The following is a 24,944-nucleotide window of genomic DNA, read 5'->3' on the forward strand; positions in this document are numbered from 1 at the left end:
CCTCGGCTCTTTCTAGCAACCCAGGGCGGGGGGCTCAGCAGGTGGTTCCAGTGGGGGGGCACAGCTGTGTTTTTAATAAGGACCCCTCCCTCCTTATCTATTTCCACTTCCCCCTCTCTGGTGCTGGAAATGCAAGGGATTGTGGGAGGGTAACAGGTCTGACCTTTGTAATGTTTACCCAGCAGAGACCCTCCCAAGCCCATGGCAGGGGGGACGACATGATAGGGCTCAGAATGTTCCAGAAGAACATAATTACACACCAGGCAACAATGCCTCACCCCTTTAATACCGGCAACATAATGAATCCACACCCTACATGGCTCAGCACCCATGTTCAAAATCAGCAGGCAAGAATTCCAGATCACCCATATAAAGTATCCTCCAGGGGCTGATGGTAGTTCCCCACACAACTCTGGGGCAGGGTTGGAGGATCTCTGAAGATCTCTGCAGATGGAAATTAACTGAGGAGCAGTGAGAGCTTGCTGAACCCCAACTCCCTCTAGGATTTCTCTCTTGGAATCAAGTAAATTGAGGATCCCAAGGTCTACTAACCTACGGCATCAAAGGTGAGAAGATCAGATGAGCTGCTCTCCTTCCATGGGATGCTTTGTGCAACCTGGAAGATCTATAGAACATGGATCTGTAGATCTGGGGTGGGAATGCCTTCAGGTGTTGGGAAACGCTTCTCCCACACAGGAATGTAGGTGAGGGGCAGGTTTTGAGGCAGAGGAGGTCAGCAGGTAGGTTTGGACCCCTCCCACTATTAACCCTGAAATTCATTTACTGATTTATCACAAAGCAGAAAACTTTATTGTCTCTGAGCAAATATTTGTCTAATTCAGTTGATTCCACCAAAGCCCACCAGACCAGGGGCATCTCTCGCAACTTCAGAGTACAGTGCCCGCCCAGTAACTGCCCCAGAGATATACTAGAGTTTTTGGATCTATTTCTCCCAGCTGCTCTCCTGTTTGGATTTCAGGTGGTCTGACGTGCATTGGCTTTGCATCTGACCAATTTCCCCCCCCCCCCCTTGCTAAATGCCCAAAACTTTCTCAGTGGACATCAGGACCAGGAACACCTTCTCACCTTGAATACAGCTTTGGCCCAAATTCTAAAGGAGTCCTCCTGTCCACAGAGCTCGTCGCCTTCTCCCATCTCCATGATCCTCTCTCCCCCGAGTTCTTCCAGCCTCGTGTCCACAGCATGGCCAAATGCACAGAAATGGGGGTAGGCCCGGGACCCCAAGCCAAAAACTGAGAACCTGTTAGCAGAGGGAGTAAATACACTGCAGGCGTTATGACCCGCAGGGAATGCTGGGAGTTGCAGTACAGCTACATGCTATGTTCCTCTTAGCTAGTTTGCATTCCATGTACTATGAGCACCCCAGTATTTTATTTGTACTTGCAGTGAGACATTGGTTTCCCCCAGTGCTGTGTGTATGAGGGTACCTGAGGGTGCCCAGGGGCCCCGCGCTGTCTGTGTTACTAGATTCTTTCCTTTTATTCTTCCAGGAGGAGACGAGCTGGTCCCCTTGGGACACACTGTTAAACCGGATCTTGTAGCTCCTACAACAACACAACAGTTATAGGTCATTGAACTGGAAATATGGATGCTAAGGTCCTCCAATCAGATCTTTGCTTGTTATTAATATGCATTTCTATTGATTTGGGGGAGAAGTAGGAAAAACAACATACCAGTAACCCCTTTACACTCACATATTAAATCTGAACTTCTACTGGGCATTTTGGCTGAAGGGAATGGTAGGTAAGTTGCCTAATGAGTTGTTTTTGGAAAGGCAGATTCAATTTAAGGTGGGGTCCCCCCCCAACTTAGTAACTTGCGTGGTGTCGGGGAGAGACAAACCGAGGAAGGTCCTAATGGGAGAAGATAGGAGAAGGATGAAATTGAATATGAAGAAAGAACAAGGGGCAATAGATAATATACAGCCCCCATGTCTGACAAGTGGCAATGCTAGGAAGATATTGTAGTAGTAGAACATGAGAGAAGAGAGAAGAAGGCAGTAATGGGTTAAAAATAAACTGGGACAGAAAAGAAGCAGGGACTGAAACAGTCCATTCAAGAATAGGGGAAGATGAACTTATGATATATTGTGGTGGTATACTGGAGGGGCAGGAGAAAAAATGGAGATGAAGAACGGTTAGGAAAGACGAGAGTATGAAGATATCAAGAAGTACTGCAGTAGGAGATGGGAGAAGATGGAGGAGAAAATAAGAGGTGAGGGGGAAAATGATGCACCTAAACACGAGGCAGAAGACTGGGAAAGTGAAAAAGAAAACAAGGGAAAGCAAAGGATGAAATGATTGCAAGAATATACCCAAGAATGGGGTCAGGGCAAAGTGGGAGATGGGAGAAGATAAGGCCAAGGAATGAGAAGAGAGGTAACTGATAAAGCGGGTTGCCCTAGAGTTGCCCTAGAATATTATTGTTGTAGAAGACAGGAAAGCCAAGGAGACGGGAGATAAAGGCAGCCATTCCCAGTAAGTTGGTGGAGAAATAAAAGAAATGAGAGAGTAAAAGAAAAGAAAAAGAGACAGTCCTCACCCAGTCCTACAAAGAGATGTTGCTGATAAATGATGGGAGAAAAGAGAGTGGAAGAAAAGGGAAAAAAATATGGAAAATGCCAGTGGAAGGCAATAACCAGCCTTACACCCCTGCCACACAAGCCCTACTATTGTCCAGTTGTACACCAGGTATATACTGAATAAGCCTCAGGTCATGGTGAGACAGTCACTATTTGGGGGCAATAACTGCTCCGAGTCTATAAAGCACTTACTTCTGCTGTTCTGGAGCCAGGGCCAATGTGCTGGGGGAGGTCATCTCCATCAGTTCCCGAGCAAAAGCCTACAGAGAAACAGGGAAGGACAATAGAGATTGGTCTCAGGTTGGTGCCACATACAGTCTGGGGAACCGACTGTCTCTAAAGCTTAGGGACAGCAATGGAGCTAACAAGATGGTGGGTCATACAGGACTAGTCTGGCACAATGATCAGATTCTATAGGGGCCCATGCAAGGCAGATTGACCCCCACAGTTTAGGGAGACCATTTACCATTGGTGTTATACTTGGGAAGAGCAAACACAAACCCATCAAATAATCTGACACAGCGGTGAATCGTCTTGTGCACCTGGGAAGGAATCCGCTTAACTTGGTCACTGCCAGTCTATTCCAGCCAACCCAAGGCCCCAGCAGAACTGGCTCATGTAGAGGGACCTACAAGGACATACACGTACCTCCCCATTTTCTGCCAACCCAAGGCCCCCAGCAGAACTGGCTCATGTAGAGGGACCTACAAGGACATACACGTACCTCCCCATTTTCTGCCAACCCAAGGCCCCCAGCAGGACTGGCTCATGTAGAGGGACCTACAAGGACATACATGTACCTCCCCATTTTCTGCCAACCCAAGGCCCCCAGCAGAACTGGCTCATGTAGAGGGACCTACAAGGACATACACGTACCTCCCCATTTTCTGCCAACCCAAGGGCCCCAGCAGAACTGGCTCATGTAGAGGGACCTACAAGGACATACACGTACCTCCCCATTTTCTGCCAACCCAAGGCCCCCAGCAGAACTGGCTCATGTAGCCGGACCTACAAGGACATACACGTACCCCCCCATTTTCTGCCAACCCAAGGCCCCCAGCAGAACTGGCTCATGTAGCCGGACCTACAAGGACATACACGTACCTCCCCATTTTCTGCCAACCCAACGCCCCCAGCAGAACTGGCTCATGTAGAGGGACCTACAAGGACATACACGTACCTCCCCATTTTCTGCCATCCCAAGGCCCCAGCAGAACTGGCTCATGTAGAGGGACCTACAAGGACATACATGTACCTCCCCATTTTCTGCCAACCCAAGGGCCCCAGCAGAACTGGCTCATGTAGAGGGACCTACAAGGACATACACGTACCTCCCCATTTTCTGCCAACCCAAGGCCCCCAGCAGAACTGGCTCATGTAGCCGGACCTACAAGGACATACACGTACCTCCCCATTTTCTGGAGGGTCCCCATTACCAAATGTGCTGGTGACCACAAGAACCAGAGTCTCGTGCTCCAAGTTGACAATATCATACTGGTCCATGCAGATCACCTGTTCAGACAGAAAAGGGTGTTTACTGGTTTTATTGGGTGGGGGTCTCCTCATACTAAATGCAATTTACTGGTCTTGAACAACGGCAAGATGATGGCACCAAAGCCACTGGTCAGCCATTCCGCTATTGGTCACTGTGAGGCGCTATAGAGAAAGGTTCCTTCCTGTCTACCCTACGTTTGCTTTCCCTTATCTCATAACCTCCTCCTCACCTTGGGGTCGAACGCGTAGCTGAATATCTTGCAGAGCTTCTGGGCGTAGGTCTCAGACCTGCCGGTTTCCGTGGCATAGAGAATAGTGGCTTTCACTCGGCGTGCCATGGCTTTTCCCATCAGTTTGGCCGAAAATTTTACTGCGCTACAGTTGGAAGATGTAACAATCAGAACACACAAATAGAAGGCATATGAGAGGATGACCATGATCCATGACCATGATCTGCCCACTTTATGGCACAATTATGATGTGTATTGGTGCCTCTCTTGCACCTTGTGGGGGGCTGACAATCTTGGGTCCAGCATTCTGGGGATTGTGCAATCTAAGCACTTTGTACCTTACCTCCTGTAAATAAATAGTCCCTTAGTGTCCTTATAGGTTCTGAGGGCAACCAGTGCTACTTGGGACTGAGAGGCAACAAATCCAGAAAATTGAACCACAGTACTCTGGGAGTACTAAGTATTAATAATGCCAGCCACAGAATTCATGCTGGAGAACCATCTTAATCAGATATCCCCAACCTTTTATACCTGTGAGCCACATGAGCCACATTCAAATGGAAAAAGTGTTGGGGAGCAACACAAGCATGGAGAAAGTTCCTGGGGTGCAAATAAGAGATATGATTGGCTATTTGGTAGCCCCTATGGGGACTGGCAGCCTATAGGAGGCTCTGTTTGGCTTTACACTGGGTTTTATGCCACCAAAACTTGCCCCCAAGCCAGGAATTCAAGAATGAGCCCCTAATTTGAGGCCCCTGGAAGCCACATCCAAGGGGTCATGGAGCAACATGTTCCCCCCAAACCACTGGTTGGGGATCATCTTTTATTGTTTAATGCACAACATGTTTCAGATCCAGTGATCCTTACCTCATGGTGCACTTTTGACTGATTACCTAATGAAGGATCATTGGATCAAAAACATGCTGTGCGTTAAACAATAAAAGATGACTGGATGATTTACATGGTTCTCCAGAATGAAATCTGTTGCTGAGTTTGAAGGCCTGAAGGTACTTCTACTCTGGTCTGGACTGATCTGGACTAATATACAGGACTGATGGGGGAACACATCACCGATTATCCATTCATACTACTCGATAATGCCCCCTACCTAAATGCTTCTTACTGCTCTATAAACATCTTACTTGGCCACTTCCTTGAATGTTCTTCTTCTGGTGATGGTGCTCTGAGATCCCTTCCAGACATGGTGTTTCCATGGGTCCGGCTGCAACATACAGAAGGGAGATTAAGCAAAGACAAACAGGTAAGGTCCAAGTTGAAATCTCTTTGCATGCCAATTCATCTCCAGTTTTTTAGCCTCAATATCATATCAATTTGTAGGGGATGGAGTAGCTGGTTAGAAGGCATGGAGTCATATCCCTAAGAGAAGTCAATCTCCTAGTCTGTGTCTTTGGGTACCTGATAGAGGAAAGAGGGAGACAGATAGTAATTGGCCATTTCCTGGTGAAACACAGGTGTGAGGCTTGCGGATGTGGGTGGTACTATCCAAACCCAGTCAGCTGGACATCCCCCTCTCTGACGGATCTCATGTTCCATATGCTTCATGAAAGACTCCGTAGCTGCATGATGGTCCACAATGGTGATTTTGTCAGCCTAGGTGAGAAACATGATCAGGATTAAATGTAGGAATAGACACAGATTAAGATTATGCTCAGTGTCAATTTGTTTCTGTTGCAGTAACAGAGGTTACTGTTATAGGTGAGATGGTTCCAAGTATGGAGATAGCTGTCCTATCAAGTCAGAAAATGGTTCTTTTACCAAGTGTTGGGAGGGTTGTCCTACAACATATGGAAAAGGTTGTCCTACCAAGTATGGGGATAATTGTACAATAAAGTATGGGCATGGTTCTCTTTCCAAGTATGGAGATATTTGTCCTATCAAGTAAGAAAATGGTTCTTTTACCAAGTGTTGGAAGGGTTGTCCTACAACATATGGAAAAGGTTGTCCTACCAAGTATGGGGATAATTGTACAATAAAGTATTGACATGGTTCTCTTTCCAAGTATGGAGATATTTGTCCTATCAAGTAAGAAAATGGTTCTTTTACCAAGTGTTGGAAGGGTTGTCCTACCAAGTATAGGGATGATTGTACAATAAAGTATGGACATGGTTCTTCTTCCAAGTAGGGAGAAGGTTGTCCTATAAAGTCAGAAAATGGTTCTTTTGTTGGGAGGGTTGTCCAACCAAGTATGAAAAAGGTTGTCCTACCAAGTATGGAGATGGTTGTCCTTGGTTCTTTTACCAAGTGTTGGCAAGGTTGTCCTACCACTTATGAAAAGGTTGTCCTACCAAGTATGGGGATGATTGTACGATAAAGTCTGGACATGGTTCTCCTTCCAAGTAGGGAGATGGTTCTTCTACCAACTATGGAGAGGGTTCTCTTACCAAGGTTCTCCTGACAATTATTGAGATGATTGTCTTACCAAGTATGGAGAGGGTTGCTCTGGTAATTATACTAAATGTTGATGCTCTATTCCCTTACTGTACTCTATGGAGATACTTGGTTGTACCAGTTAAATCACCAGCAGGAGATATCTGCCATACCTGGTAACTGTACAAGACAGCAATGTTGACTTCAAGGGCAGCTCTGTCTTTCCATAGAGAGGAAGTTTTCTTGGTGTCAAGTCCCAGCCGCTTGGCTACTTCCTGTGTTGAGATATTAAAGGCAAAGGGAAAATTAGATTTAATTAGTGAACTGGGGCTGGAAGCAAATCTCTGGTTGCTACGAACGACTGCAAATTTGCTCAATTTTGCAGAAAGACCAACAGTGACCAGAGAGTGCGGCACATTGTTCTGCTGATCCATAGAAGCTCACACTAAGGGGTCCATATGTCCCTCTCCCCAGGGATCAGATCAGACCTACACAATCGGATACAATTAACCTCATCGCTTCCTCCCTGTCATTGGCCACCGCCATCCCATAGCCCCGGCCCCGCACTCTATGTGCTATTATTGACTCCTGGACCCCGGCCAAAGGTTTCCTATTGTTGTGGCTCAGCAGCTGCCCCTTCCCAGCCTTTGTCCTGTCCCGAGTCCAGTTGGCTCTGATGCTCAGCGGCCTAATTGCTCCAGCACATGGAGGCTCACAATTAAAAGGGGCAATCACCGTATCTCTTGGCACCGTATCATGAGGCGTTTCCGCAGGATCTCCCACTAGGCTTGACTTGACCTTTAGCGTTGGACAGCCGGACAGATAAGATCAAGTACAAGAAATAAATAGTAATTGTCAGTTCTTGGGACTCACCTCGGCTATATTGTATCTGTAGGAGTCGCACAGATTGCGCATGCCAATTTCGGTGCCCATGTACCATCCGTTGAAGGGTACGGCGGGAAACTCCAGCCCGCCAATCTCCAGCAGTAGGTTGCTAACGGCGGGTAGGGCGTACCATTTCAGGCCCAAATCTGCAAACCATTCGTACCTGGGGGCACAGGGAGGGGCAGTTGAAAGGATACAAGCGCCATTACATTTGGGCCCATTAATAAAGGGCAAGAGTACTAACTGCCGCCTCTTAGTGCCACTTCTTGTCTACTTTCTCCTGCCATAGGTCAGATTCAGACTATCCGAAGTCTATGGAGACAAACTGCCCCAAGGTACTTTATTATCTGTAGGTGGGGGCAGATGGTGAGAGGGTTCCAGTAATGTTTGGGGCCTTTGCAGTAATTCTATTTAATAAAGATTTTAGCCAACAACAAGTCCCTCACATGGAAACGGCCCATTCCTGAGTCAAGTCCATATGGAACCTGTCTCTACTGTAATGTCATTGCCCAGACCAGGGACCCTCCCTTCTCCCCTGGTAGCCACGGTACCAAGCATGAGTAGGATAGCACCCTTGGCTGCCCCTGATTGGCCACGAGAAGGTTGTTCTTACGTGGGGTGCCGGAGTGGTACTTCCAATATCAGCTCAGGTGGAATCTCGAAGAGTTTTGGATCATCCCCGTTGGCCTGGAGCAGTAACGGTAACACGTCGAACCTCCCACCTTTGGGTTTCCAACCCAGCTGGATGCAAAGCTACGAGAAGAGGACAATTCATGTTACTACATGGGGCAGGTTGTGCTTGGTGGCACTGTATTCATGAGGGACGCTTGCAAGGGGGTCAACGTTGGCCACCCAAGCTCTTCCCTAACGTGCATGTCATTCAGTCACTATGGGGCCTTGTACATACCCCAGTACTGGCCAGACCTTGGGCACCGAGGGGGTTCTCTCTTGTGCCCCTAGTACATTAATTGCCATGAATGAGCCCAATTACTGGCTGAGACCCCCATCTGACCTCAGTGATATCGGCGTTGGCTGGGTCCCCCACCACCGTGTCGTCCGCTTGCCTGTACCCCGCATAGCGAATAAACTGGCTGTTCCAGATCTTGAAATCTGAGGCTCCGTCAGTCCTTTGTGGGAAGATGGTGATGGCGGATCTGGGCAGGCAAGACATATAAGGGTTAAATGAGCACGGCTTGGGGCTCCACCGCCCCAGCAGGAAGGGAGGACATGTCTTTATGTGATTGTATGTGATTGTATGTGATTGTATGTGATTGTATGTGATTGTATGTGATTGTATGCGATTGTATGCGATTGTATGTGAATCAAGAACCTGCGGTTGTGACTACAAACCAGGGGTAATGGCTCCTTATGTGTATGTGTCACATGATATAGGGTTGTGCCCAGTCGTGGTGCCCAGTAACTCACCAGCTAGAGGCGGGGCAAGTATTTCAAATTTACTGGCAATGTACTTGTTTAACCTGCCAGACTCCGCCCTTTGAAGCATCAAGCCCCTCCCACTGCTTGAATTCTCCAACCTTCACCATATCTGCCCTTGTCCCACCCTCTGATGTCACAGATTAAGAATTAAGAGTCCAATGGAAAGGTGGCAACCCCTGGGTAGAACTAATGAGGGCAAATACCCCTAGGTATGATATACACTTCCTATTGCCCCTCTCCCTCTGTAGTTGCCCCTTACTCCTTACCTGATGTTACCCCTGTTGGTGGCATATTTGATATGGTTACAGATGTGGGTGTACATTTCATGTGCTGTCCTGCAGTCCCGAGCATCGAACACCTGGGGGGGGGGGGGATACATCATGTTATACAGAAGGACCCTGCCCAAAGGCTTACTGCCCCATTCACATACCTCCCAACATCTGAAAAATGCAAAGAGGGGCAAAAAGAAATGTCATGAAGAAAATATGTGCAGGGAACATTTTTGAACCATGCAGGGGGCGAGTATTCTCTGCCAAAAGTCCCCTTATCTTATTACATTTGGGAAACTTTGTATCTTTTTTGGCGCTCAGTGCAGGAGATGAAAGGGAAATGACAATTAGGCCGGAGCTGTTAAATCCCGACTGTCCAACCAAAATCTGATAGTTGGGGGGTATTTATTCATCCTTAGTTGCCCCTCAAAAGCCATACTTCTCCAGATCTCCCTCTTTCCTTAGTACCCCTCCAAGTGTCCATTGCTCCTCTGTACTACTCCAGAGCTCCACCCTAGTACCCCTCCAAGTGTCCCCCCCTACTCAGTGCTACTCCAGATCTCCACCCCACCCTAGTACCCCTCCAAGTGTCCCCCCCTACTCAGTGCTACTCCAGAGCTCCATCCCACCCTAGTACCCCTCCAAGTGTCCCTTTCTCCTCTGTATTGCTCCAGAGCTCCACCCTAGTACCCCTCCAAGTGTCCTCCCCTACTCAGTGCTACTCCAGAGCTCCACCCCACCCTAGTACCCCTCCAAGTGTCCTCCCCTACTCAGTGCTACACCAGAGCTCCACCCCACCCTAGTACCCCTCCAAGTGTCCTCCCCTACTCAGTGCTACTCCAGATCTCCACCCCACCCTAGTACCCCTCCAAGTGTCCTCCCATACTCAGTGCTACTCCAGAGCTCCACCCCACCCTAGTACCCCTCCAAGTGTCCTCCCCTACTCAGTGCTACTCCAGAGCTCCACCCCACCCTAGTACCCCTCCAAGTGTCCTCCCCTACTCAGTGCTACTCCAGAGCTCCACCCCACCCTAGTACCCCTCCAAGTGTCCTCCCCTACTCAGTGCTACTCCAGAGCTCCACCCAGGAACCAAACCTTCATGAACCAAACCTCCATGAACCAAACCTCCATGAACCAAACCTCCATGAACCAAACCTCCATGAACCAAACCTCTCAGAGAAGGCTCCAAATATCTAACTTCTATCTTTTAATACCTAACCTCCCTCTCCCTTTAGTACCGTCACAAATGTCCTTCTATCCTTACTCCTCCCCATCTCTATCTCTTCTCAGTAGTCCTACAAAATACCATTTTCTCCCCAGCTTTCAGCCAAGGGTGCCTTTTTCTCCCCACCCTTCCAGACCCTCACAAATGCCCAGCCACGTCTGAAACTATTTGACACCCAACCCAGCACCCCCTTATTCCTCAGCTTCTGGCAGTTTTGGTTGAAGAATTAATTTTAGTATTTTGGAGTTGGTGTGAAGAATGATGGAGCTCTGGAGGAGTGGAAGGGGGGGATCAGGAATGACTGATTGATGATGGATTATTTTTGGTAGGAAGAGAGCTGAGCAGTGAGAGACCATTGGAGTAGAGACACTTTGGATGAAGAGATGATTTATGAGAGGGAGGCAGATACACATGGAGGTTTTATGGAGAGTGGATGGTGGAGGCTGAAGGAAGAGGTTTTTAGTGTGAAGAGGAGGACATTTTTGGGTAAGTTCTGAGGAACAAGGCAAAATAAGGAGACAATGAGATTTGAAGAAGTGACAGTCACTGAGGATGAGGAGGAGGAGGAAGGTGCCACCATACCTGTAGCTTTGACCACTGTATCCGGCCCACACAGCGGGAGGCGTTCCTCCAGGCCTGTTTGGCACCAAATATCAGTTCATTCTGCTTCAGCTGGTACGTTCCTGAGGATACAATCTCCTCTTCCACCTCCTTCAGTCTCTCCAGGTGAGATTTAGATTGGGCCCTGAAATGACCACCAGATATTTGGGGGAACAATATTAATACTGGGTAGGAAGCCCCCACACAGAGTAACAACCTGCTAACTCGCTATGTACATTACTTCACCCAGACCTTCTGGACCAAACTGGTGGCCCAAAGCTACTAGGGGAACGGTCAATATCGATATCAATTCCCTGGAAGGAAGCAACTTGTAGGGTCACTCTTGAGATGTGAGAGTCTGGCACAGACCTTGGCCCTTATGCTAAACCAACAGCCCTCAGCGTGGCATTGCCAATATTGTGTATTGCAGCCAAAACTAAGCCAAGGCCTACTCAGTAAGCCAAGGGCTACTCAATAAGCCAAGGGCTACTCACCTCTTGATGGAGCTGTAATATTGGTTGATAAAATCCTTGGCTTTGGGTAGCAGCTCCTCCGGGCTCTTTGGTCCTTCTGGTAATGGGCAGGTCAGCTGGGAGGGGTAAACAACGGAACCCAGGCACCGGGACTTGGTGCAGGGAACATCCTGTAGGAGACACATGAACCCAAGGGGAGAACATTAAGTACTGCGCACACCTGGGCTTCACATTTACTCTGGATCCAATGGAAACTCTGGGTTTTTTTTGGACCCAACCCAGACTTTCTCCACATTAGTTTCTTGGTTCCTCGCTCACCAAGTGCTCCCCCTACTGCTTGAGCCCATATTATTGTAATATAATAAAACCCACATTTCTATCAAAGACCATCTGTCTTTAGCCGTAGACTAAACTTGCCCGACCAGCTAGGAAACTAGCGCAATGCAAGGGAGAAGGGGGCATCTCGTGCCGGTTGGGGAAAGGGGGTTCTTTATAGAATATGGAACTTACCTTCTCTGTCTGCACATTCAGGGTATCGTAAGAGAGGGTTCTGTTTTCCCAGTTCCGGACTCGAATACATTTCTGGGTCTGAGCTTGGCCCCCATTGGTGGAGCTGAGGGTAGGAGAGAGAGGGGGCAATCATGCTGAGTTCTGGGAAACTCCATTGGGCAGCGCAGCTGGCAAGGGGCAGGTTGGCACAAGTGCAGTAAAGCTTTATATTAGGGCCCTGGTTAGTCTGTCGGGGGATTGTGGGAGATGTAGTTCAGTACCAGCTGAAGAGATGTAGGTTCAGTTACAGACAATGGGGCCCCACACACCTCCCCACCACTATAGACCTACCCTACTCACTATGCGCTGGGCTCTGGGCCAAGGAAACTTAATGAATAGACACTTGACACATGGAAAGGATCTGATTGGCTGCCAGCTGAACAAGCAACACTGCTGAGGTCACTTCCTGGAATGAACAATAGGAACCCCCCATGGCAGCCGGCCATTACTCACTGTGGCTTCACGCTCAGGGCCAGGGGAAGCTGTCACTTACGGGGCCCCGGGGGCCCTGGGTCTCATTATATTTATATAGATATATCCGCCATGTTACTGTAATGGGCCTGTATTCCAGGATCCGTGAGTCAGTGGCCCTTTCCCATTCCTCTCTCAGTGCCACCATTAGATTGTAAGCTCTGTGGGGCAGAACTGAATTAATACCAGTACCATTGGGTTTGTAGGCAGTTGTCTCTTGGCAAGCGCTGGTATGGGGACCTGAAACGTGTCTTTAGCCCCAATTGGGCAGTAAGTTCCGAGGCCCAACTCTCAGTACAGCAACCAATCAGATGCTTGCTTTCATTACTTTATTACTTTATAATCTTGACCAATGTAATTGGTTGTTGACTGGGGCAGAATTTATTGCTCATTGACCAATACTACAGGCACTAAGGGGTTACAGAATTGCTTCCCTTAGGGCCCATACAGGCAGTACTTGGGGCAGTACCTGGGGCAGGGGCAAGTTGGGTTCTGTAGGGCCCATACAGGCAGTACCTGGGGCAGGGGCAAGTTGGGTTCTGTAGGGCCCATACAGGCAGTACCTGGGGCAGTACTTGGGGCAGTACCTGGGGCAGGGGCAAGTTGGGTTCTGTAGGGCCCATACAGGCAGTACCTGGGGCAGGGGCAAGTTGGGTTCTGCAGGGCCCATACAGGCAGTACCTGGGGCAGTACCTGGGGCAGGGGCAAGTTGGGTTCTGTAGGGCCCATACAGGCAGTACCTGGGGCAGGGGCAAGTTGGGTTCTGTAGGGCCCATATAGACATAACACGTTCCTTTAGCACCTTGTTTCCATGGGCCCAACTGGACTGTGCCAAGTACCCATAATAAACATATTCTCAAAGAGCAAAAGAGCTTACACTCTAATTCCCACACAGCAGGAAAGGAGGGTTCTTATTGGCTCCTGGTACTCACAGAAAGCAAAAGGTTAATCAGATTCAGAGACATGGGCCCAAATGCTCCAAACTGTGAAACAGATCCAGTCCCAGTCAGTACCAGAGGGTTTATGGGAAATGTGAACCCAGTGTTGGAACCAAACCAGAACCTTCAGTCCAACCACTAAATCCCAAGCAAAACACTGAGAGTGTCAGAAACGTAACCCAATCTCTTCCCAAATGGGGGGGGGGGCGAGACAGACGGGGGGGGGGGGGGTCAGAGAGACAGACAGGGGGGGGGAGACAGACAGGGGGGGAGAGACAGACTGAGGGGGAAGACATAGAGAAAAGAGAGAGATATGCTGAGGGGGAGAGAGAGACAGAGGGGAGAGAGAGACAGAGGGGAGAGAGAGACAGAGGGGAGAGAGAGACAGAGGGGAGAGAGAGACAGAGGAGAAAGACATAGAAAAAAAGAGAGAGATATGCTGAGGGGGAGAGAGAGACAGAGGGGAGAGAGAGACAGAGGGGAGAGAGAGACAGAGGGGAGAGAGAGACAGAGGGGAGTCAGACGTGGGTTTGTCCCTTCTGTTTCCGGAGTTGGAAGGAGAGTTTCCTCTGTATGTGAGAGTTTGTGTGGGAGTGAGAGGGGCACATCCCTGGGGCTATTCTGGGGCAGCATAGGGTTAACATATGTGTTAGCTGTGCCAGGGAGAGTGCCCGTCCTGCCAGGGAGAGCGCTAGACTTGCCCGAGGGACTGCTAGCCATGCCAGGGAGTTAGCCAGGCTAGTGAGGGTGTTCTTACGGCACTTCAAGAGAGTGGGCATAAACCTCACCGAATTCACCCACAGGAGGTTGGCAATTCTATACTAAGAAAAGATGGGGACAGTAGGGCAAGATGGAGACAGTAGGGCAAGATGGGGACAGTAGGGCAAGATGGAGACAATAGGGCAAGATGGAGACAGTAGGGCAAGATGGAGACAGTAGGGCAAGATGGAGACAGTAGGGCAAGATGGGGACAGTAGGGCAAGATGGGGACAGTAGGGCAAGATGGAGACAGTAGGGCAAGATGGAGACAGTAGGGCAAGATGGGGACAGTAGGGCAAGATGGAGACAATAGGGCAAGATGGGGACAGTAGGGCAAGATGGAGACAGTAGGGCAAGATGGAGACAGTAGGGCAAGATGGAGACAGTAGGACAAGATGGAGACAGTAGGACAAGATGGAGACAGTAGGGCAAGATGGGGACAGTAGGGCAAGATGGGGACAGTAGGGCAAGATGGAGACAGTAGGACAAGATGGAGACAGTAGGACAAGATGGAGACAGTAGGGCAAGATGGAGACAGTAGGGCAAGATGGAGACAGTAGGGCAAGATGGAGACAGTAGGACAAGATGGAGACAGTAGGGCAAGATGGGGACAGTAGGGCAAGATGGAGACAGTAGGGCAAGATGGGGACAGTAGGGCAAGATGGGGACAGTAGGACAAGATGGGGACAGTAGGGCAAGATGGGGACAGTAGGATAAGATGGAGACAGTAGGACAAGATGGGGACAGTAGGGCAAGATGGGGACAGTAGGGCAAGATGGGGACAGTAGGGCAAGATGGGGACAGTAGGGCAAGATGGGGACAGTAGGGCAAGATGGAGACAGTTGGGCAAGATGGAGATAGTTGGGCAAGATGGAAACAGTAGGGCAAGATGGGGACAGTAGGGCAAGATGGAGACAGTAGGGCAAGATGGAGACAGTAGGGCAAGATGGGGACAGTAGGGCAAGATGTAGACAGTAGGGCAAGATGGAGACAGTTGGGCAAGATGGAGACAGTAGGGCAAGATGGGGACAGTAGGGCAAGATGGAGACAGTAGGGCAAGATGGGGACAGTAGGGCAAGATGGAGACAGTAGGGCAAGATGGAGACAGTAGGGCAAGATGGAGACAGTTGGGCAAGATGGAGACAGTTGGGCAAGATGGAGACAGTAGGGCAAGATGGGGACAGTAGGGCAAGATGGGGACAGTAGGGCAAGATGGGGACAGTAGGGCAAGATGGGGACAGTAGGGCAAGATGGAGACAGTAGGGCAAGATGGGGACAGTAGGGCAAGATGGAGACAGTAGGGCAAGATGGAGACAGTAGGGCAAGATGGAGACAGTTGGGCAAGATGGAGACAGTAGGGCAAGATGGAGACAGTTGGGCAAGATGGAGACAGTAGGGCAAGATGGAGACAGTAGGGCAAGATGGGGACAGTAGGGCAAGATGGAGACAGTTGGGCAAGATGGAGACAGTAGGGCAAGATGGGGACAGTAGGGCAAGATGGGGACAGTAGGGCAAGATGGAGACAGTTGGGCAAGATGGAGATAGTTGGGCAAGATGGAGACAGTAGGGCAAGATGGAGACAGTTGGGCAAGATGGAGATAGTTGGGCAAGATGGAGATAGTTGGGCAAGATGGAGACAGTAGGGCAAGATGGGGACAGTAGGGCAAGATGGGGACAGTAGGGCAAGATGGAGACAGTAGGGCAAGATGGGGACAGTAGGGCAAGATGGAGACAGTAGGGCAAGATGGAGACAGTTGGGCAAGATGGAGATAGTTGGGCAAGATGGAGACAGTAGGGCAAGATGGGGACAGTAGGGCAAGATGGAGACAGTAGGGCAAGATGGAGACAGTAGGGCAAGATGGAGAGATCTCCCAGCAGCCCCTCTAGGAACAGGACCAGTCACTTACTGGGATGTAGGAGCCAATAACATCCAATAATCAGATTTACTAATCAGCCATGTGACTCCTGTGCCCTCACTGCCTGCCATTGGTTTAATCATTTCCCATACCCCCTCCAGCAGCCCAGAGCCCACTGAGCATGTGCGGTGCCACTGACACACAAATGGCGGCCTAATACTTGGCTAATACTGATGGGAAACTGTAGCACAAATAATGAGCAATAAGGGGATCTGTATCATGGATAATGGGGTGCGGCTGCATATCTGGGGGGGCCCTACTGATAAGGACAGGGCAGGGGTCACACACAGCCTGGGGGGTACACACTAGGGGCCCCTATATTGTTATATTATACTCAGGCACCGGGTGAGTGTAATAGAGATGCACCATGTGGGGAGTATAATATGGGGGTACCCAGGGCACGTGTGGGGGCAATAGAGAGACAATAGGGGGGCTCGGGGGGGTCATTATACAATAATACAGTAAGTGGCAGAAAGTTACCGTATTGCTCTCTTTTTGTCAGGAAGGTTCATGTGAAGCAGAAATGAGACCGTCACCTTGTGGCACCAACGAGCCGAGACTGCGAGAGAGACTGATCCATTAGGGGACTGCACCCCACCCTGACCCGAGGGGACCTACATACAGCGATGGCACCGAGAGGGACCCCTGCCCTAATGTGACTCTCTCTGCCCGACCCCTGAGTCTCTCTGCCCGACCCCCGCATCTCTCTGCCTGACCCCCGGGTCTCTCTGCCCGACCCCCGGGTCTCTCTGCCCGACCCCCGCGTCTCTCTGCCCGACCCCCGCATCTCTCTGCCCGACCCCCGGGTCTCTCTGCCCGACCCCCGGGTCTCTCTGCCCGACCCCCGCGTCTCTCTGCCCGACCCCCGTGTCTCTTTGCCCGACCCCCCGCGTCTCTCTGCCCGACCCCCGCGTCTCTCTGCCCGACCCCCGCGTCTCTCTGCCCGACCCCCGCGTCTCTCTGCCCGACCCCCGCGTCTCTCTGCCCGACCCCCGCTTCTCTCTGCCCGACCCCCGCGTCTCTCTGCCCGACCCCCGCGTCTCTCTGCCCGACCCCCGCGTCTCTCTGCCCGACCCCCGCGTCTCTCTGCCCGACCCCCGCATATCTCTGCCCGACCCCCGCGTCAGACAGTCACTATTTATTGGGCTACTAATGGGCCCCCCCATCCCATATATCTATAAGTCTCTTACCCCATTTATTATTCTGTCACCCCCATAAAGTTTCCCCTCTCTCCCCCCCCAGTGCTGTCTCTTTCTCCCCCGGAAACTCTCACCGTAAGTCTCTGTCTCTGCAGCTTCCTCATTCCCTGTCTCTCTCTCTCTCTGACCTTCCCTCCCCGGCACTGCCCCCCGACACCCGATCCCCCCGCATTATTAGCATTGGTGTGTGGGCTAAATCTGTACCCCTGTCAGCCCACGTGTCCCCCCCCCGCCCCCCCCCCGGGGCCGTAACTGCCTACTGACTGCTGTGCCTGCAACTATAGCAGGGTGACTGTTACCCCAATGTTTCTATATATCTGTAACCTTGTTATGGGCTAAGGGGGCCCAGCCTGAAGGCCAGTTAGGGGGGGATTTGGGGTGAGTGCTTATTTGTGCCCTGGGTACCCCTGGAACTATAGCGGGGTGACTGTTACCCCAATGTTTCTATATATCTGTAACCTTGTTATGGGCTAAGGGGGCCCAGCCTGAAGGCCAGTTAGGGGGGGATTTGGGGTGAGTGCTTATTTGTGCCCTGGGTACCCCTGGAACTATAGCAGGGTGACTGTTACCCCAATGTTTCTATATATCTGTAACCTTGTTATGGGCTAAGGGGGCCCAGCCTGAAGGCCAGTTAGGGGGGGATTTGGGGTGAGTGCTTATTTGTGCCCTGGGTACCCCTGGAACTATAGCGGGGTGACTGTTACCCCAATGTTTCTATATATCTGTAACCTTGTTATGGGCTAAGGGGGCCCAGCCTGAAGGCCAGTTAGGGGGGGATTTGGGGTGCTTATTTGTGCCCTGGGTACCCCTGGAACTATAGCGGGGTGACTGTTACCCCAATGTTTCTATATATCTGTAACCTTGTTATGGGCTAAGGGGGCCCAGCCTGAAGGCCAGTTAGGGGGGGATTTGGGGTGAGTGCTTATTTGTGCCCTGGGTACCCCTGGAACTATAGCGGGGTGACTGTTACCCCAATGTTTCTATATATCTGTAACCTTGTTATGGGCTAAGGGGGCCCAGCCTGAAGGCCAGTTAGGGGGGGATTTGGGGTGAGTGCTTATTTGTGCCCTGGGTACCCCTGGAACTATAGCAGGGTGACTGTTACCCCAATGTTTCTATATATCTGTAACCTTGTTATGGGCTAAGGGGGCCCAGCCTGAAGGCCAGTTAGGGGGGGATTTGGGGTGAGTGCTTATTTGTGCCCTGGGTACCCCTGGAACTATAGCGGGGTGACTGTTACCCCAATGTTTCTATATATCTGTAACCTTGTTATGGGCTAAGGGGGCCCAGCCTGAAGGCCAGTTAGGGGGGGATTTGGGGTGAGTGCTTATTTGTGCCCTGGGTACCCCTGGAACTATAGCGGGGTGACTGTTACCCCAATGTTTCTATATATCTGTAACCTTGTTATGGGCTAAGGGGGCCCAGCCTGAAGGCCAGTTAGGGGGGGATTTGGGGTGAGTGCTTATTTGTGCCCTGGGTACCCCTGGAACTATAGCGGGGTGACTGTTACCCCAATGTTTCTATATATCTGTAACCTTGTTATGGGCTAAGGGGGCCCAGCCTGAAGGCCAGTTAGGGGGGGATTTGGGGTGAGTGCTTGTGCCCTGGGTACCCCTGGAACTATAGCGGGGTGACTGTTACCCCAATGTTTCTATATATCTGTAACCTTGTTATGGGCTAAGGGGGCCCAGCCTGAAGGCCAGTTAGGGGGGGATTTGGGGTGAGTGCTTATTTGTGCCCTGGGTACCCCTGGAACTATAGCGGGGTGACTGTTACCCCAATGTTTCTATATATCTGTAACCTTGTTATGGGCTAAGGGGGCCCAGCCTGAAGGCCAGTTAGGGGGGGATTTGGGGTGAGTGCTTATTTGTGCCCTGGGTACCCCTGGAACTATAGCGGGGTGACTGTTACCCCAATGTTTCTATATATCTGTAACCTTGTTATGGGCTAAGGGGGCCCAGCCTGAAGGCCAGTTAGGGGGGGATTTGGGGTAAGTGCTTATTTGTGCCCTGGGTACCCCTGGAACTATAGCGGGGTGACTGTTACCCCAATGTTTCTATATATCTGTAACCTTGTTATGGGCTAAGGGGGCCCAGCCTGAAGGCCAGTTAGGGGGGGATTTGGGGTGAGTGCTTATTTGTGCCCTGGGTACCCCTGGAACTATAGCGGGGTGACTGTTACCCCAATGTTTCTATATATCTGTAACCTTGTTATGGGCTAAGGGGGCCCAGCCTGAAGGCCAGTTAGGGGGGGATTTGGGGTGAGTGCTTATTTGTGCCCTGGGTACCCCTGGAACTATAGCGGGGTGACTGTTACCCCAATGTTTCTATTTATCTGTAACCTTGTTATGGGCTAAGGGGGCCCAGCCTGAAGGCCAGTTAGGGGGGGATTTGGGGTAAGTGCTTATTTGTGCCCTGGGTACCCCTGGAACTATAGCAGGGTGACTGTTACCCCAATGTTTCTATATATCAGTAACCTTGTTATGGGCTAAGGGGGCCCAGCCTGAAGGCCAGTTAGGGGGGGATTTGGGGTAAGTGCTTATTTGTGCCCTGGGTACCCCTGGAACTATAGCGGGGTGACTGTTACCCCAATGTTTCTATATATCTGTAACCTTGTTATGGGCTAAGGGGGCCCAGCCTGAAGGCCAGTTAGGGGGGGATTTGGGGTGAGTGCTTATTTGTGCCCTGGGTACCCCTGGAACTATAGCGGGGTGACTGTTACCCCAATGTTTCTATATATCTGTAACCTTGTTATGGGCTAAGGGGGCCCAGCCTGAAGGCCAGTTAGGGGGGGATTTGGGGTGAGTGCTTATTTGTGCCCTGGGTACCCCTGGAACTATAGCAGGGTGACTGTTACCCCAATGTTTCTATATATCTGTAACCTTGTTATGGGCTAAGGGGGCCCAGCCTGAAGGCCAGTTAGGGGGGGATTTGGGGTGAGTGCTTATTTGTGCCCTGGGTACCCCTGGAACTATAGCGGGGTGACTGTTACCCCAATGTTTCTATATATCTGTAACCTTGTTATGGGCTAAGGGGGCCCAGCCTGAAGGCCAGTTAGGGGGGGATTTGGGGTGAGTGCTTATTTGTGCCCTGGGTACCCCTGGAACTATAGCGGGGTGACTGTTACCCCAATGTTTCTATATATCTGTAACCTTGTTATGGGCTAAGGGGGCCCAGCCTGAAGGCCAGTTAGGGGGGGATTTGGGGTGAGTGCTTATTTGTGCCCTGGGTACCCCTGCAACTATAGCGGGGTGACTGTTACCCCAATGTTTCTATATATCTGTAACCTTGTTATGGGCTAAGGGGGCCCAGCCTGAAGGCCAGTTAGGGGGGGATTTGGGGTGAGTGCTTATTTGTGCCCTGGGTACCCCTGGAACTATAGCGGGGTGACTGTTACCCCAATGTTTCTATATATCTGTAACCTTGTTATGGGCTAAGGGGGCCCAGCCTGAAGGCCAGTTAGGGGGGGATTTGGGGTGAGTGCTTATTTGTGCCCTGGGTACCCCTGGAACTATAGCAGGGTGACTGTTACCCCAATGTTTCTATATATCTGTAACCTTGTTATGGGCTAAGGGGGCCCAGCCTGAAGGCCAGTTAGGGGGGGATTTGGGGTGAGTGCTTATTTGTGCCCTGGGTACCCCTGGAACTATAGCGGGGTGACTGTTACCCCAATGTTTCTATATATCTGTAACCTTGTTATGGGCTAAGGGGGCCCAGCCTGAAGGCCAGTTAGGGGGGATTTGGGGTGAGTGCTTATTTGTGCCCTGGGTACCCCTGGAACTATAGCGGGGTGACTGTTACCCCAATGTCTCTATATATCTGTAACCTTGTTATGGGCTAAGGGGGCCCAGCCTGAAGGCCAGTTAGGGGGGGATTTGGGGTGAGTGCTTATTTGTGCCTAGGTACCCCTGGAACTATAGCGGGGTGACTGTTACCCCAATGTCTCTATATATCTGTAACCTTGTTATGGGCTAAGGGGGCCCAGCCTGAAGGCCAGTTAGGGGGGGATTTGGGGTGAGTGCTTATTTGTGCCCTGGGTACCCCTGGAACTATAGCGGGGTGACTGTTACCCCAATGTTTCTATATATCTGTAACCTTGTTATGGGCTAAGGGGGCCCAGCCTGAAGGCCAGTTAGGGGGGGATTTGGGGTGCTTATTTGTGCCCCTGGGTACCCCTGGAACTATAGCGGGGTGACTGTTACCCCAATGTTTCTATATATCTGTAACCTTGTTATGGGCTAAGGGGGCCCAGCCTGAAGGCCAGTTAGGGGGGGGGGGTAAGTGCTTATTTGTGCCCTGGGTACCCCTGGAACTATAGTGGGGTGACTGTTACCCCAATGTCTCTATATATCTGTAACCTTGTTATGGGCTAAGGGGGCCCAGCCTGAAGGCCAGTTAGGGGGGGATTTGGGGTGAGTGCTTATTTGTGCCTAGGTACCCCTGGAACTATAGCGGGGTGACTGTTACCCCAATGTCTCTATATATCTGTAACCTTGTTATGGGCTAAGGGGGCCCAGCCTGAAGGCCAGTTAGGGGGGGATTTGGGGTGAGTGCTTATTTGTGCCCTGGGTACCCCTGGAACTATAGCGGGGTGACTGTTACCCCAATGTTTCTATATATCGGTAACCTTGTTATGGGCTAAGGGGGCCCAGCCTGAAGGCCAGTTAGGGGGGGATTTGGGGTGAGTGCTTATTTGTGCCCTGGGTACCCCTGGAACTATAGCAGGGTGACTGTTACCCCAATGTTTCTATATATCTGTAACCTTGTTATGGGCTAAGGGGGCCCAGCCTGAAGGCCAGTTAGGGGGGGATTTGGGGTGAGTGCTTATTTGTGCCCTGGGTACCCCTGGAACTATAGCGGGGTGACTGTTACCCCAATGTTTCTATAATATAATGAATATAACAAGGGGGGGTAACAGAGTTTTGCCGGTGAATCTGAGGACAATAACAGATTTATCAGACTATATGGGCTGTAAATGTGGCCCCAGACCCCACGGCACACAAACTACTCATGGAGTCTGATGCTACTGACCCCCCTGCGTCCCCCCCAACCCTTGCTGTGCTAGTGGCCATAGGGGCCCCGTCCCTCACCCAATGAACTAATAAGGGGTGCACTAGAGGAGCCCCAGGAGCAGCTCACTACACAGGGTGGGGGGTACAGATTTTCTCAGTGGGGGTAGAAAGATAGAATAAGGTTGGGCCCAGAGAGACCCAGAGCCACAGGGGGAATCCATTGCCCCCCCCCCCCCTGTGCAATTGCCCCAAACACAAGTACAAACCCCCCTGTGGGTGCAAAGCCTGAGCCCAATCAGTGCCCTCGGGAGAGTCCAGTTGCCCCCCAGCCCACAGGCACTTACCCCTCACTCTCCCTGTCCGTCAGTGCCCCCTCCTCCTCGTCGGGCAGGGTCCCCTCTTTGCGGCAGAAGTTTAGGGAGAGGGGGGCGCGCAGGCCCTTGAGGCTACTGGCCGAGCTCCCCATCTGTCCTGTGTGACTTTCTCTCTCCTTGGGCAGGAAGGGACACTCAGTCAGGCAGGAACTGCCTTTTCCTTTTCCCTTAAGTAACAATGCTAAGGAGGTGCCCCCAGTGCCCACCGGCCCCAGATAACCATGCCCCCCCTCCCTCCTGCCCTGGGGGTCTATTGCCTGTCTGTGCTGCCCCCTTACAGAGGCTCATTTATGTATCAGCTGCCCAGTAGGGGCAAATTCACTAAGGTGCAGTTACCCATGTGTGGGGGCTACATGGGCAGGGGGTACATGTACTATATGCCACAGAGCGAAGAGTTCATTCTATATACCCCCTCCTATATATGCCCCAGCCCCTCCCCCACCCAGTGGGGCAAACAAACGGAGACAAGTTGCCAGTTAAAGGGGAAGTACAGGGGCTAACGGCCCGAGGGTGTGAGCACACACCTTGCACAACAGCCATTGGCCAACCTGGGTGTCACCTCCCCAAACCTATTCTCTGCCCTCCCACCCCTAGCCTGTCCTTGTACTACAATTCCTATAAAAATATAGCTTACCTAGGCACATAGTTTGCGATAAAGGAAACAATTTAGCAACTATGTAATATGATCTTCTGAGTTCCTCTCATGGGCAGATAACTGTAACGAATTGCAACCAATTTACAACAGCAGATACAATACAAAGTGTCAGCCCAGTGAAAAAGAAGAGATCTGAGAATTTTATCTTTTCCTACTTTTTTCTTTGTTCTTAATGCAAATAGGGATTTTAAGTGATTAAATAAAGTAGTTTTTAACTTCTAGAATGTAGGTGTGCCAAAAAAGGTTTTCCTGGTGTGTCCTTTTCTTTCTTTATGAACTTATCTAGATTCTGTACCACACACTGTGCACCCTGAAAACTATTGTGCAGGATTATCTTCTTTTTGGTAGCTAAATGTACTACAATTCCCAGCATCCCCAGCTACTCCCGGGATATAGAAAGAGAAGTGCGGAACATCACAATTATTATTACTATTATTATTATTAGTATTATTATTATTATTATTACTATTATTATTGTTATTATTGTTATTACTATTATTATTACACACAGTGAGACCTGTATGGGTCGTGCCGCAGCCTGTAGCGATTTCTGTTGAAAGAAGCAGATCTGTGACATAACGGCGGCACCGCAGCGCTGAGCTGCAGTCAGTTCCCGGGGGGCTCATTCCCCTCCATGTGAACCCCAAACCCCCAGATTTCTGTGATTGATTAAGGCAGTGGCCAGGGATTTCTCTATAGCTTGGCCCAGAATTACCAATAGTGACCAATAATGACTAGTAGTGACTAATAATGACTAGTAGTGACTAGTAGTGACTAATAGTGACCAATAGTGACTAATAGTGACCAACAGTGACAGTGATGATTAATAGTGACCAATAGTGACTAAAAGTGACAATAATGACTAGTAGTGACTAATAGTGATCAATAGTGACTAATAGTGACCAACAGTGACAGTGATGACTAATAGTGACCAACAGTGACAGTGATGACTAATAGTGACCAATAATGACTAATAGTGACTAATAGTGACCAATAATGACTAATAGTGACCAATAGTGACAGTAATGACTAGTAGTGACCAATAGTGACAGTAATGACTAATAGTGATCAATAGTGACTAATAGTGACCAACAGTGACGGTAATGACTAATAGTGACCAATAGTGACCAATAATGACTAGTAGTGACTAATAATGAATAGTAGTGACCAACAGTGACAGTGATGACTAATAGTGACTAATAGTGACCAATAATGACTAATAGTGATCAATAGTGACCAACAGTGACAGTGATGACTAATAGTGACTAATAGTGACCAATAATGACTAATAGTGACCAATAGTGACTAATAGTGACCAATAATGACTAGTAGTGACCAACAGTGACAGTGATGACTAATAGTGACCAATAATGACTAGTAGTGTCTAATAGTTACCAATAGTGACCAATAGTGACAGTAATGACTAATAGTGATCAATAGTGACTAATAGTGACCAACAGTGACAGTG

The 24,944-nt window shown here is 50.1% G+C and overlaps 1 protein-coding gene across 3 annotated transcripts in view; it reads right to left on the bottom strand.

The window, feature by feature from the left end:
• nos3 (nitric oxide synthase 3) overlaps window positions 1–23,199 on the bottom strand; it is a 31,517-nt gene extending 8,318 nt beyond the window's left edge. The window contains exons 1-17 of one of the 3 annotated variants that reach the window (XM_031903277.1): window positions 17,511–17,578; window positions 16,718–16,796; window positions 12,115–12,217; window positions 11,626–11,774; window positions 11,114–11,276; window positions 9,303–9,394; window positions 8,612–8,753; window positions 8,213–8,352; window positions 7,588–7,762; window positions 6,888–6,989; window positions 5,743–5,937; window positions 5,469–5,548; window positions 4,327–4,471; window positions 4,010–4,114; window positions 2,795–2,862; window positions 1,449–1,565; window positions 1,087–1,261 (exon numbers count right to left, since the gene is read on the bottom strand). In XM_031903277.1, coding sequence (XP_031759137.1) covers window positions 1,087–1,261; window positions 1,449–1,565; window positions 2,795–2,862; window positions 4,010–4,114; window positions 4,327–4,471; window positions 5,469–5,548; window positions 5,743–5,937; window positions 6,888–6,989; window positions 7,588–7,762; window positions 8,213–8,352; window positions 8,612–8,753; window positions 9,303–9,394; window positions 11,114–11,276; window positions 11,626–11,774; window positions 12,115–12,217; window positions 16,718–16,749 — 1,983 coding nt within the window. In that variant the 5' untranslated portion in view covers window positions 16,750–16,796; window positions 17,511–17,578. Of the gene's footprint in view, window positions 1–1,086; window positions 1,262–1,448; window positions 1,566–2,794; window positions 2,863–4,009; window positions 4,115–4,326; window positions 4,472–5,468; window positions 5,549–5,742; window positions 5,938–6,887; window positions 6,990–7,587; window positions 7,763–8,212; window positions 8,353–8,611; window positions 8,754–9,302; window positions 9,395–11,113; window positions 11,277–11,625; window positions 11,775–12,114; window positions 12,218–16,717; window positions 16,903–17,510; window positions 17,579–22,791 lie in introns of those variants that run through there. The other 2 variants (XM_031903278.1, NM_001256229.1) reach the window with 2 other exon arrangements.
• Between the last annotated feature and the right edge of the window lie 1,745 nt (window positions 23,200–24,944).

Source organism: Xenopus tropicalis, chromosome 6, assembly GCF_000004195.4.
Source record: "Xenopus tropicalis strain Nigerian chromosome 6, UCB_Xtro_10.0, whole genome shotgun sequence".
In the NCBI taxonomy this organism is placed as follows: domain Eukaryota; kingdom Metazoa; phylum Chordata; class Amphibia; order Anura; family Pipidae; genus Xenopus; species Xenopus tropicalis.